The 13,979-nt window shown below is 44.8% G+C and overlaps 1 protein-coding gene across 1 annotated transcript in view; it reads right to left on the minus strand.

Annotated features, from left to right (window-relative positions):
* Window positions 1–342: 342 nt before the first annotated feature.
* sbk1 (SH3 domain binding kinase 1) overlaps window positions 343–13,979 on the minus strand; it is a 32,494-nt gene continuing 18,857 nt past the window's right edge. The window contains exons 2-4 of the mRNA XM_014158895.3: window positions 8,429–8,676; window positions 7,607–7,809; window positions 343–7,165 (exon numbers count right to left, since the gene is read on the minus strand). Of these exons, the coding sequence (XP_014014370.1) occupies window positions 6,323–7,165; window positions 7,607–7,809; window positions 8,429–8,676 (1,294 nt within the window). The 3' untranslated portion in view covers window positions 343–6,322. The remainder of the gene's footprint in view (window positions 7,166–7,606; window positions 7,810–8,428; window positions 8,677–13,979) is intronic.

The following is a 13,979-nucleotide window of genomic DNA, read 5'->3' on the forward strand; positions in this document are numbered from 1 at the left end:
GGTGGAAGAGTGGGGTAACATCTCACAGCAAGAACTGGCAAATCTGGTGCAGTCCATGAGGAGGAGATGCACTGCAGTACTTAATGCAGCTGGTGGCCACACCAGATACTGACTGTTACTTTGATTTTGACCCCCCCTTTGTTCAGGGACACATTATTCAATTTCTGTTAGTCACATGTCTGTGGAACTTGTTCAGTTTATGTCTCAGTTGTTGAATCTTATGTTCATACAAATATTTACACATGTTAAGTTTCCTGAAAATAACACAGTTGACAGTGAGAGGACGTTTATTTTTTTGCTGTGTGTATATATATATATATATATATATACACACACACACACACACACACACACACACACACACACACACACATACAGTTGAAGTCGGAAGTTTACATACACTTAGGTTGGAGTCATTTAAACTCGTTTTTCAACCACTCCACAAATTTCTTGTTAACAAACTATAGTTTTGGCAAGTCGGTTAGGACATCTACTTTCCGCATGACACAAGTAATTTTTCAAACTATTGTTTACAGACAGATCATTTCACTTATAATTCACTTAGTCACAATTCCCGTGGGTCAGAAGATTACATACACTAAGTTAACTGTGCTTTTAAACAGCTTGAAAAATTCCAGATAACTGTTTGGAGGAAAAAGGGGGAGGCTTGTAAGCCGAAGAGCACCATCCCAACCGTGTAGCATGGGGTGCTTTGCTGCAGGCGGTACTGGTGCACTTCACAAAATAGATGACATCATGAGGGGGGAAATTATGTGGATATATTGCAACATCTCAAGATATCAGTCAGGAAGTTAAAGCTTGGTCGCAAATGGATCTTCCAAATGGACCAAATGCATACTTGCAAAGCTGTGGCAAAATGGTTTAAGGACAACAAAGTCAAGGTATTGGAGTGGCCATCACAAAGCCCTGACCTCAGTCCTATAGAAAATTTGTGGGCAGAACTGAAAAAGTGTGTGCAAGCAAGGAGGCCTACAAACCTGATTCAGTTACACCAGCTCTGTCAGGAGGAATGGGCCAAAATTCACCCAACGTATTGTGGGACGCTTGTGGAAGGCTATCCGAAACGTTTGACCCACGTTAAACAATTTAAAGGCAATGCTACCAAATACTAATTGAGTGTATGTAAACTTCTGACCCACTGGGAACGTGATGAAAGAAATAAAAGCTGAAATAAATCATTCTCTCTCCTATTATTCTGACATTTCACATTCTTAAAATAAAGTGGTGATCCTAACTGACCTAAGACAAGGAATTTTTACTACGATTAAATGTCAGGAATTGTGAAAAACTGAGTTTAAATGTATTTGGCTAAGGTGTATGTAAACTTCCGACTTCAACTGTATATACAGTACCAGTCAAAGGTTTGGACAGACCGACTTATTACAGGGTTTTTCTTTATTTTTGCTATTTTCTACAATGTAGAGTAATAGCGAAGACATCAAACCTATGAAATAACACATATGGAATCTTGTAGTAACCAAAAAACTGTTAAACAAATGAAAATATATTTTATATTTGAGATTCTTCAAAGTAGCCACCCTTTTCCTTGATGACAGCTTTGCACACTCTTGGCATTCTCTCAACCAGCTTCATGAGGTAGTCACCTGGAATGCATTTCAATTAACAGGAATGCCTTGTTAAAAGTTAATTTGTGGAATTTCTTTCCTTCTTATTCGTTTGAGCCAATCCGTTGAGTTGTGACAAGGTAGGGTTGATATACAGAAGATAGCCCTATCTGGTAAAAGACCAAGTCCATATTATGGCAAAAACAGTTCAAATAAGCAAAGAGAAACGACACTCCATTATTACTTTAAGACATGAAGGTCAGTCAATACGGAACATTTCAAAAACTTTTAAAGTTTCTTCAAGTGCAGTCGCAAAAACCATCAAGCGCTATGATGAAACTGTCTCTCATGAGGACCGCCACAGGAAAGGAAGACCCAGAGTTTCCTCTGCTGTAAAGGATAAGTTCATTAGAGTTATCAGCCTCAGAAATTGCAGCCCAGATAAATGCTTCACAGAGTTCAAGTAACAGACACATCTCAACATCAACTGTTCAGAGTAGACTGCGTGAATCAGGCTTTCATGGTCAAATTGCTGCAAAGAAACCACTACTAAAGGACACCAATAAGAAGAAGAGACTTCCTTGGGCCAAGAAACACGAACAATGCACATTAGACTGGTGGAAATATGTCCTTTGGTCTGATGAGTCCAAATTTCAGATTTTTGGTTCCAACCGCCGTGTCTTTGTGAGAGTATGTGAACGGATGATCTCCGCATCTGTGGTTCCCTCCGTGAAGCATGGAGGAGGAGGTGTGATGGTGTGGGGGTGCTTTGCTGGTGACACTGTCAGTGATTTATTTAGAATTCAAGGCACACTTAACCAGCATGGCTACCACAGCATTCTGCAGCGATACGCCATCCCATCTGGCTTGAGCTTCGTGGGACTATCATTTGTTTTTCAAAAGGACAATGACCCAACACACCTCAAGGCTGTGTAAGGGCTATATGACCAAGAAGGAAAGTGATGAAGTGCTGCATCAGATTACCTGGCCTCTACAATCACCCGACCTCAACCCAATTGAGATGGTTTGGGATAAGTTGGACCGAAGAGTGAAGGAAAAGCAGCCAACAAGTGCTCAGCAGATGTTGGAACTCCTTTAAGACTGTTGGAAAAGCATTCCAGGTGAAGCTGGTTGAGAGAATGCCAAGAGTGTGCAAAGCTGTCATCAAGGCAAAGGGTGGCTACTTTGAAGAATCTAAACACTTTTTCTAATGTAACACTTTTTTGGTTACTACATGATTCCATATGTGTTATTTCATAGTTTTGATGTCTTCACTATTATTCTACAATGTAGAAAATAGCATAAATAAAGAAAAACCCTTGAATGAGCAGGTGTGTCCAAACTATGTATACACACACACATACATACATACATACATACATACATACATACATACATACATACATACATACATACATACATACATACATACATACATACATACATACATACATACATACATACATACATACATACATACATACATACATACATACATACATACATGTGAAGACGGCAATTGCCATGAGAACTCATGGCTAGCAGGGTGGTGTTGTTATTCATACTTGGGAGGTGTTGTTGCAGAACAACCAGACAAGTCAATTATGTTTGATGTTTTGGGAGTGGACAGGAGCTGAGAAACTAACCAGAAAAACACTGACTGTCACTATAGCAACAGGGATGATGGTCTGTCATCATTGAAAGGAAGGAAGGGAAGGGTGAGATGCACTAACAAACAAACACATACACACACAAACACACACACACCTGTAAGACATAACAGTAGCGGCAGCTTAGCAGATAAATAGAGATGAACGCTCGATAAAGCAGCACACAGTGTGCTTTTTAGATGTTTATCTAGCACATGCGGATGTGTGAAACTTACACAGAAGCCAAACCGGCTGCACGCGTGCTCCATCTTGCATAAATGTATTTTGTCCCCCCAAATCAAACTTGCAGCGCGATCTGCGTCACAAATAGAACTGACTTCTATTTTAGCCCTTGGCAATGCAGACGCTCGTTGGCGTGCGCGAGCAGTGTGGGTGTAATAATTGAATAATATAGATTACAAAATGTATTTTGCAACGCTTGCGCACACGACGCGACCGGTGTAGTCAGGGTATTACTCCTCAACCTGTAGTGTTCCCACTTGCGCCAGCAAATAACTAGCTTTGGCGTGGCGCCGACGGGTAAAACACTTCAGGAGGGCGGTCATGTGTGCAGAGGTCCTGGGTTTGAGGAGGAAGCTGTACTCGCTAAGCAAGCAGCGTGACATCCTTTACACTTACGTAACTCGTTTTCTTTTTTTCTCGCCATGCAACAGCCTCTATTGATCATCAGCCCACAGCATGCCAAAGGGGGAGAGAGAGATCATCCCACCAGACAACACAACATGGCTCAGAGACTCATTCGCAGGAGAAAGACAGGCAGATGAGAGGGAGGAATGAGCGAGCGAGAGAGAAAGGAGAAAAAGGTGAAGGACAGAGAGTGGGAAAATTGGGTGGCTGGGGGTTTGAGGAGCCTGGAGTGAACATGGGATCTTTGAACACTTGTGTTGGAATTGCTTTGGTAATGTTATGCAGTATGAATGTGTGCAGTAATACAGTAAAGCAGTAATTCAGTAAAGTACTTGATTGAATTGAGTTGTGAGTAAGGCGAAGGGGACTATTGATGGTCAAGATGTGCTCAGGTCATGATGGGGTCACGGTGTTCAGAATGTGCTCAGGGAGAGACATTACAAGTGTTAAACAGTACTATTCCAATGGGCCCTGGTCCGATCCCTCCCAACACTCTAAAGGCTACTACTGTCCACCAAATATCGTCCCGGGCTCCTGCACCATGATTCACCACTACAGAGCATTATCTTTTTATAGCTTTCATATACTGTACATACTTTGCCATATTTCTTTGCTACATACAGTGCATTGCTCTAAAAAGAACATAAAATCCTGTAACCCCTCCCAGTAGTAAAACTAAATTAGTAAAGCTACATGGTTGAACTACCTGACGATAATACAGTGTACCACTTCACATATGAAATATTTACAGTATAAAGTCAATTTTCCCTTTTAACATCTCTCCCCCATTACAAAGAGCGTGTGATTTAGTTGTTCAAACACACACATACACACCCATATACATACACACCCACAGTCCCCCCCCCCCCCACACACACACACACACACACAAATAGCGGGTATAAAATAAGCAATCCCTGGACTCTATTCTATAACAGCTTCCAAGCATTTGAATGTCAATATAATAAATCATTTATTTTCACACCTGAAGATACCTGTGCCTGTATGAGCCAATGAGCACACAGTATGAAATGTGTCCTTTTAAACTGTTTGTCTACCAGAGGAAATCACTTGTAATCCTAATAAGGAAGTCATTGTGAGACAGGAAGTGACCCGCTAAGATGTCCTGAGATAATGGGGAATCTCATTTGGATTTGCTCAACTCCTGTGTCCTCTCTCCTGCGTCCTCCCTCTCTCGCTTACTATATATGAAACAAGACTCTCCACTCGCACAATATTAGGCAAATTATGTTTACATGGGTGGAATCATAGAGATATATGTTATATATCCATGGGTGGAATCCCCAAAATAAATGTTTGAAGTGATAAAAAACTAATTTAGATAGTTGTGCAAGACATTTTATAGATAAAAGGATAAGTAGCATATCGTTTTTAAATGTTTGCATGCTTTTCTCCTTCAAGAAAACAACAGCTGATTCAAAGGGGCAGGTATTAAAATACTTCCGCGCTTGCCACCACGAGGATACTCTTGTGCTTCCTCTGCAGAAGTAGGTAATCGAGGAGGTGAGCAGGCTCCTTCTTTCGCCTACTAACGAATTGACACTCTCCTCCACCACTCGAACACTTATTGGTTTTCGGATCATGGAGAGAGGATGGAGGAGTCGAGGAGAGGACGAACTTTTGCCCAAATTAGAATCTCTCGATGTCTGACAGCAAGGTCCTGTCTCAGTCCAGACAGTCTAGATGAGCAATGTCCTGTCGTCATAGTAACTGCTCCATTGGAGAGTCACTTTCAAATATTTTCTTCTTTTGAAAAACAATCCTTCTCCCCTATTGTCCATAGCTATTTTCACACTTTGGAATGTCCAGAAAATCTGTGAGATCCCATTGGTTCAGCAATATGTCAGCTAGAAGATCAGTTTTCCCTATTGGATCACTGGCCCTCAGATCAGCTACTTTAAGTCACCTGACCAGCTAACGTTTCGGCCTCCCGAGGTTAAATATATTCATAGAGAGAGAGAAGCGGAGGAAGAAAGAGAAAAAATTGAGAAATGAGGGAGAAAGGAGAGAATAGATGTGACGTCAGAGAGCATTGCGTCTTTCTACCAAACTCCTTGTTTTGAAATGGCTAGCGTTGTTCTTTTGTTAGCATCATTAGCAGTGTTACTGTGTGGGCTTAGAAGCAAAATGGCTGAACGGTGTCAGTCAGTGGACTCTTGAATGTTGCTTCTCCGACTCATAGGTCACAAATCAAAATGACAAACGCATGCTCTAGTGATGACTCGTCCTATAGTACGCTGCTGTGAGTGATGATACCAATTTCTGTGGCACAGTCAGGAATTTGACATTGGGGTTCTTCTCGGCAGCGTTGTAATACGTCAACCTTTCACTCCAGTCTCAATGGCAGTCGCTATTACTTTGCACAGCTTCCTATCGCTGTGGCAACAGCCACAAATACTGCTGCTCATCCCCTCATTCTCAGACACAGATCTCTATGGCAGTAGCCATCACCATCTGGCTCTTGGTCTTCTCCCGGCCCGGAGAAGAGTGGTGCTGGCCAGGAGACTCCTCCTGAGGGGAATGGGTGTCAGAGAGGACACTCCTCTTCAGGGGCGCTGGGCGCAGGAGTGAGGTCGTCCCAGGGGGGGTGGAGGGCTCTGGGTGTCTGTGGGAGCGTGATGAGGAGGAAGACGAAGAGGAGTTGGAGGTACAGCTTGCGGAGCATACGCCAGACGAACTGGACCTCTCGCCTCTCTTGGCTCGGCAGGAGGCGCGGCGTCGGAGCTCGCTGACCAGTTCGTACTTGACAAAGCAGAAGACGTCCTTCACGCCGCAGCGCTTCTCAGGCTCGGCAGCGAGCAGCCGCTGGAACATGCGTAGGGCGTCATCGGTGAAGCGGCGCCACTGGGACGGGTAGGCAGCTGTGGGGCAACCCGCTCGCTGCCAGCGACGGAATTCCTCGTAGAAGGCATCGGCGGGCAGCGCTGCCTCCCAAGGGAAGTTACCTGTCAGCATGCAGAAGACAAGCACACCGAAGGCCCACACGTCTAGACTGGTGGTCACCAGGAAGCCTTCGACACGACTGGCGCGGCACACCTCTGGCGCCGTGTACGGGATGGTGCCGCTCACACGCTTCACGCGACAGCCCACGCGCCGTGTCATGCCGAAGTCAGCCAGCTTGATGCGTCTGCACTCACGGTCGAAGAGGAGCACGTTCTCGGGCTTGACGTCACGGTGCACCAGATTCTTGCTGTGCATGAAGTCCAGAGCCAGACCCAGCTGCTGCATACAGCGCTTCACCATCTCCTCCGGAAGACCAACCTACAAGGAGGAGGATAGGAAAGGAGGAAGGAGGGAAGAAAGAAATAGGGGTGAACAGATTTGTTTTAGTGTACAGTGGAGGGGAGGAAAACTAAGTGCAATAAATTAAATGACAAAGAAACCGAATAGGGGTGTAGAGGGAGTAAAGTGGGACAAAATAGGTTTTGTTAAGCATTATATTTGCACTCAGCTTTAACAACCTAGAGTAAGAACCTTTGAGTCAAAGGTAGCCCTCCACTGAAAAGCACTGGAATTAAACGAGAGCCTTACAGTACACACTAAAGGAGCATGCAGCTCAAATCTGAGTAGGGACTTAGACAAGGCTCCAATCCCAGAAGGGCTTGTTAAAACCACATTGCTTTGAAACACTGCGCTTGATTGGCTAAGGTGTGGGAGAACAGTGATTGGTGGGCAGATGATAAGCATGATCCAGAACAGTACCTGGGGGGGAATGATGTCGAACAGGTCTCCCGCGGGGGCGTACTCCTGTCCGAAGACGTAGCTATCCTCGGTCTCGAAGAGTACATCCAGGACTTTGATGATGAAGGGGCTGCAGCTCAGTGTGCCCGTCAGGCTGTACTCCCTCAGGAAGCTCTTCAGCTTCGTCTTGCTCTTTGTCACAAACTTCAGAGCCATTTTGGTGCCTGATATGTTCACACAGAGAAGAACAGAATGAATGAATGAATACTTGAATGTCCCATGGGAAAAGATGTTTGGCAACACTTCAGAAGACAGACTGTATCAAAATACTGTACAGTATCAGAGCAATATTTTAGAGTCAAGGCAAATGTATAAACTAAACTGACATTTATTAAGTGAATTGAACTAAATATGCCAGTGCAATCTGATTCTGTGTATCTGAAACCTCCTCCACTCCCCTCTCTGTACCAGCTGCCTCTGTGCTCTGAAACACACCCTCAGCTGTTGACTAAGCACACAGCTGTGCAATCAGGGCTTCTTAGAAAGCTCCCACTGCACTTTAACCCGGTCTAGTGCCCTCTTCACCTTAATGGCATGTAACCTTTTAATGAACTCTCAACCTAAAGAGCCTTTTCACCCTAAAGTCTTACACTATCGTGACCTTTGACCTCACAAACACTCTGTCACTGTGGTGCCCAGTTTCATTGAACTCTTGATTTAGCCTACATTCTATTGCACCATCTGGCTCTCTGGTCCTGTTGTGGTATGACCGTGTAAACTCTATTGAAACCTTTGCTCCCAACAATGTCCCTTCGCCACACCCATGCATTCCCTCTGACTCACCCTGTGTGCGGTGTGCCACCAGGTCCACCTTGCCGTATGTGCCCTTGCCCAGCTTGCGAATGTGCTCGTAGTGTTTGGCCACATCTGCAGCCGACAGGGAGGTTATGGCCAGAGCCTGCATGTCCTCCACAGGCACACCGCCACCACCGCAGTAGCCAACCTTGGAGGTGGGAGAGCCCCTGCCGCTGCCCACCTGGCCCGGCCCCGACGGAGACAGAGACAGGCTCGCCTTGACACTGTGGGGCACACTGGGGACAGAAGAGAACACACAAACATAAGATTATGTCATGTCTGAGACAATAAAGAGTAGGAGAGTTTCCTGCTAAATACAGCAAGCTTATTGGCGATCCCACACACACGTGACAACTTTGACTTAGTTTGTGTGTGTGTTTGTGTGTGTATGCGTGTGTGTGTGCTTGTTTGCCTATGTGCAAGTGAATGACTACACTGAGGTGAGAGCTATGATCCCTTATTGATGTCACATGTTAAATCCACTTTAATCAGTGTAGATGAAGGGGAGGAGACAGGTTAAAGAAGGATTTTTAAGCCTTGAGTCATGGATTGTGTATGTGTGCCATTCAGAGTGTGAATGAGTAAGACAAATTATTTAAGTGCCTTTGAACAGGGTATGGTAGTAGGTGCCAGGCGCACCTGTTTGAGTCAGTCAAGAACTGCAACGCTGCTGGGTTTTTCACGCTCAACAGTTTTCCGTGTGTATCAAGAAAGGTCCACCACCCAAAGGACATACAGCCAACTTGATACTGTAGGAAACATGGTGCAGCATCCCTGTGGATGCTTTTGACACCTTGTAAAATCCGAATTGAGGCTGTTCTGAGGACAAAAGGGGCTGCAGCTCAATATTAGGAAGGTGTTCCTAATGTTTTGTCCACTCAGTGCATAACCGACAGGTTCGAGTACATCTTCATTTGCATACAATCAATGCAGTGGCAGGGGAGCAGAAGGGGATTGGGTTGTGTGCCTGGTAGTGGAGGCTGGTGGGAGGAGCTATAGGAAGACAGGCTCTGTGTAATGGCTGGAATGGAATTAATAGAATGGAATCAAACATGGTTTCTATATGTTTGATGTGTTTGATACGGTTCCATTGATTCCATTCCAGCCATTACAATGAGCCCGTCCTCCTATAGCTCCTCCCACCAGCCTCCTTTGGTGCCTGGTAAACATATTGGACATAGAGTCCCTCTGGGAAGTTAGACATGGGTCTTAGACTGGGTCTAAGGGTCGCTGATCTTCTAGGAACTCATGCAGATAATATTGACCTTGACAGTACACGAAAATGGAGCTGGGCAGTTGGATGTAGGGATAGAAACAGCTGACACAGAAATGGTAAAGACAGTGGTGGATATAATGTAATAATAATAATATAATCCAGATTATATTCAAGTGCCTTTTCCAATAGAAATGCATTTCCATACAATCGATAGCGTGAAGGAAGAAAAAGGGATTACTTTAGTTGTGCCCAGTAAATATATTTGGCTTGTAGTGGCTCTGGGCTAGCTGCCGACTCAATTTGCTGAACCCTGAAAAAGTTGTCGCTGAGATGTTTGGTAGTACTTTGCAATAGGGCGGACTGACCATTGGAGGACATTGTGGTCGTATAGGGCATCAACACTTTATTACACTCTATGACACAATAGATAAGCTTATTCGGAATGCAAGGCTGACCTAAAAAACAAACAAATGTATTCATCTCTACCATTGTCATTATGTGTGACTGTTTGTACGTGCTGTGTGTTTACTTGTACTGTACACACAGATAGGGTTATTGATAAGGCAAGGCTGATCTCACATGGAGATGTCGTCTATTGTGCATGAATATCAACACACACACAAACCCCAACAGTGTGTACTTCACACAGAGCTGGAACATTGGAAAGCGAGCACTCTGGCTCTCTCTCTCACACACACACAGACACACACAAGTTCACTGAAGGCTCTTTCTCCTCTCCCTCCCTCCACAGCCCAGCTTTTTGTTCTTCCTCTCGTCCATTTGAGATTACTCAGCTATATCTTATGAGAAGAAAGTAATAAATATTGTAAGATGAATTAGAGGGAGGAAACTGAAATAGGACACAGCTATTTGGAGCCACCTTAATTTCTAAGACGTTCACATTTTGTATTTGTTTTTGTTTAACCTTTATTTAACTAGGCAAGTCAGTTAAGAACAAATTCTTATTCACAATGATGGCCTACCCCGGCCTCCCCTAACCCAGACGACGCTGGGCCAATTGTGCGCCGCCCTATGGGACCCCCGATCACGGCCGATTGGGATACAGTTCGGGATCGAACCAGGGTCTGCAGTGACGCCTCTCAGGAGCCATGCTGAGAATAAACAAGGCCAAATGATAAAAGTGTGCCTCGCTAAATATCTTCCATAAGAACACAAATACTAATTTATCAGTCACGATTAGAGAGAGATATATAGACATACTGTAAGTCGCAGCATGTCTTCTACCTAGGAGTGAAAACTGTATTGCACATTGTCTATGCAGTGTATTTATTTTTTTATTTCACCTTTATTTAACCAGGTAGGCTAGTTGAGAACAAGTTCTCATTTGCAACTGCGACCTGGCCAAGATAAAGCGTAGCAATTCGACACATACAACAACACAGAGTTACACATGGAATAAACAAAACATACAGTCAATAATACAGTAGAACAAAAGAAAACAAAAAGTCTATATACAGTGAGTGCAAATGAGGTAAGTTAAGGCAATAAATAGGCCATGGTGGCGAAGTAATTACAATATAGCAATTAAATACTGGAATGGTAGATGTGCAGAAGATGAATGTGCAAGTAGGGATACTGGGGTGCAAAGGAGCAGGGTAAATAAATAAATACAGTATGGGGGTGAGGTAGGTAGATAGATGGGCTGTTTACAGATGGGCTATGTACAGGTGCAGTGATCTGTGAGCTGCTCTGACAGCTGGTGCTTAAAGCTAGTAAGGGAGATATGAGTCTCCAGCTTCAGAGATTTTTGCAGTTCGTTCTAGTCATTGGCAGCAGAGAACTGGAAAGAAAGGCGGCCAAAGGAGGAATTGGCTTTGGGGGTGACCAGTGAGATATACCTGCTGGAGCGCATGCTACGAGTGGGTGCTGCTATGGTGACCAGTGAGCTGAGATAAGGCGGGGCTTTACCTAGCAGAGACTTGTAGATAACCTTTAGCCAGTGGTTTTGGTGACGAGTATGAAGCGAGGGCCAACCAACGAGAGCGTACAGGTCGCAATGGTGGGTAGTGTATGGGGCTTTGGTGACAAAACGGATGGCACTGTGATAGACTGCATCCAGTTTGTTGAGTAGAGTGTTGGAGGCTATTTTATAGATTACATAACCGAAGTCGAGGATCGGTAGGATGGTCAGTTTTACGAGGGTGTGTTTGGCAGCATGAGTGAAGGATGCTTTGTTGCGATATAGGAAGCCGATTCTAGATTTAATTTTGGATTGGAGATGCTTACTGTGAGTCTGGAAGGAGAGTTTACAGTCTAACCAGACACCCAGGTATTTGTAGTTGTCCACGTATTCTAAGTCAGAGCCATCCAGAGTAGTGATGCTGGACAGGCGAGCAGGTGCGGTCAGTGATCGATTGAATAGCATGCATTTAGTTTTACCTGCGTTTAAGAGCAGTTGGAGGCCACGGAAGGAGAGTTGTATGGCATTGAAGCTCGTCTGGAGGTTAGTTAACAGAGTGTCCAAAGAGGGGCCAGAAGTATACAGAATGGTGTCGTCTGCGTAGAGGTGGATCAGAGAATCACCAGCAGCAAGAGCAATATCATTGATGTATACAGAGAAGAGAGTCGGCTAGAGAATTGAACACTGTGGCACACCCATAGAGACTGCCAGAGGTCCGGACAACAGGCCCTCCGATTTGACATACTGAACTCTATCAGAGAAGTAGTTGGTGAACCAGGCGAGGCAATCATTTGAGAAACCAAGGCTGTCGAGTCTGCCAATAAGAATGTGGTGAGCCTTGGCCAGGTCGATGAATACGGCTGCACAGTGATGTCTCTTATCGATGGTGGTTATGATATCGTTTAGGACCTTGAGCGTGGCTGAGGTGCACCCATGACCAGCGCTGAAACCAGATTGCATAGCAGAGAAGGTACGGTGGGATTCGATATGGTCGGTAATCTGTTTGTTAACTTGGCTTTCGAAGACCTTAGAAAGACAGGGTAGGATAGATATAGGTCTGTAGCAGTTTGGGTCTAGAGTGTCACCCCCTTTGAAGAGGGGGATGACCGCGGCAGCTTTCCAATCTTTGGGAATCTCAGACGATACGAAAGAGAGGTTGAACAGGCTAGTAATAGGGGTTGCAACAATTTCGGCAGATAATTTTAGAAAGAGAGGGTCCAGATTGTCTAGCCCGGCTGATTTGTATGGGTCCAGATTTTGCAGCTCTTTCAGAACATCAGCTATCTGGATTTGGGTGAAGGAAAAATGGTGGGGGCTTTGGCAGGTTGCTGTGGAGGGTGCCGGGCAGTTGACGGGGGTAGGGGTAGCCAGTTGGAAAGCATGGCCAGCCGTAGAGAAATGCTTATTGAAATTCTCAATTATAGTGGATTTATCGGTGGTAACAGTGTTTCCTAGCCTCAGAGCAGTGGGCAGCTGGGAGGAGGTGCTCTTATTCTCCATGGACTTTACAGTGTCCCAGAACTTTTTTGCGTTAGTACTACAGGATGCAAATTTCTGTTTGAAAAAGCTAGCCTAAGCTTTTCAAACTGCCTGTGTATATTTGTTCCTAACTTCGCTGAAAAGTTGCATATCACGGGGGCTATTCGATGCTAATGCAGAACGCCACAGGATGTTTTTGTGCTGGTCAAGGGCAGACAGGTCTGGAGTGAACCAAGGACTATATCTATTCCTAGTTCAACATTTTTTGAGTGGGGCATGCTTATTTAAGATGGTGAGGAAGGCACTTTTAAAGAATAGCCAGGCATCATCTACTGACGGAATGAGGTCAATGTCATTCCAGGATACCCCAGCCAGGTTGATTAGAAAGGCCTGCTCGCAGAAGTGTTTTAGGGAGCGTTAGACAGTGATGAGGCGTGGTCGTTTGGTCGCAGACCCATTACGGATGCAGGCAATGAGGCAGTGATCCCTGAGATCTTAATTGAAAACAGCAGAAGTGTATTTGGAGGGCGAGTTAGTTAGGATGACATCTATGAGGGTGCCCGTGTTTACGGATTTGGGGGTTGTACCTGGTAGGTTCATTTATAATTTGTGTGAGATTGAGGGCATCAAGCTTAGATTGTAGGATGGCCGGGGTGTTAAGCATGTCCCAGTTTATGTCACCTAGTAGGATAAGGGTACGGCTAAAGGCTATACGAACTGGCCGTCTAGCACGTTTGGAACAGAGTGTAAAAGGAGCAGGTTTCTGGGCACGATAGCATAGATTCAAGGCATAGTGTACAGACAATGTCACGTTCTCTATCTTCAAATTCCCTCCAAACCCTCAAGCTGCATACTGGACCCTATTCCAACTAAACTACTGAAAGAGCTGCCTCCTGTGCTTGGCCCTCCTATGTTGAACATAA

The sequence above is a fragment of the Salmo salar genome, chromosome 19 (genome assembly GCF_965601325.2).
Source record: "Salmo salar chromosome 19, fSalSal1, whole genome shotgun sequence".
NCBI lineage: Eukaryota > Metazoa > Chordata > Actinopteri > Salmoniformes > Salmonidae > Salmo > Salmo salar.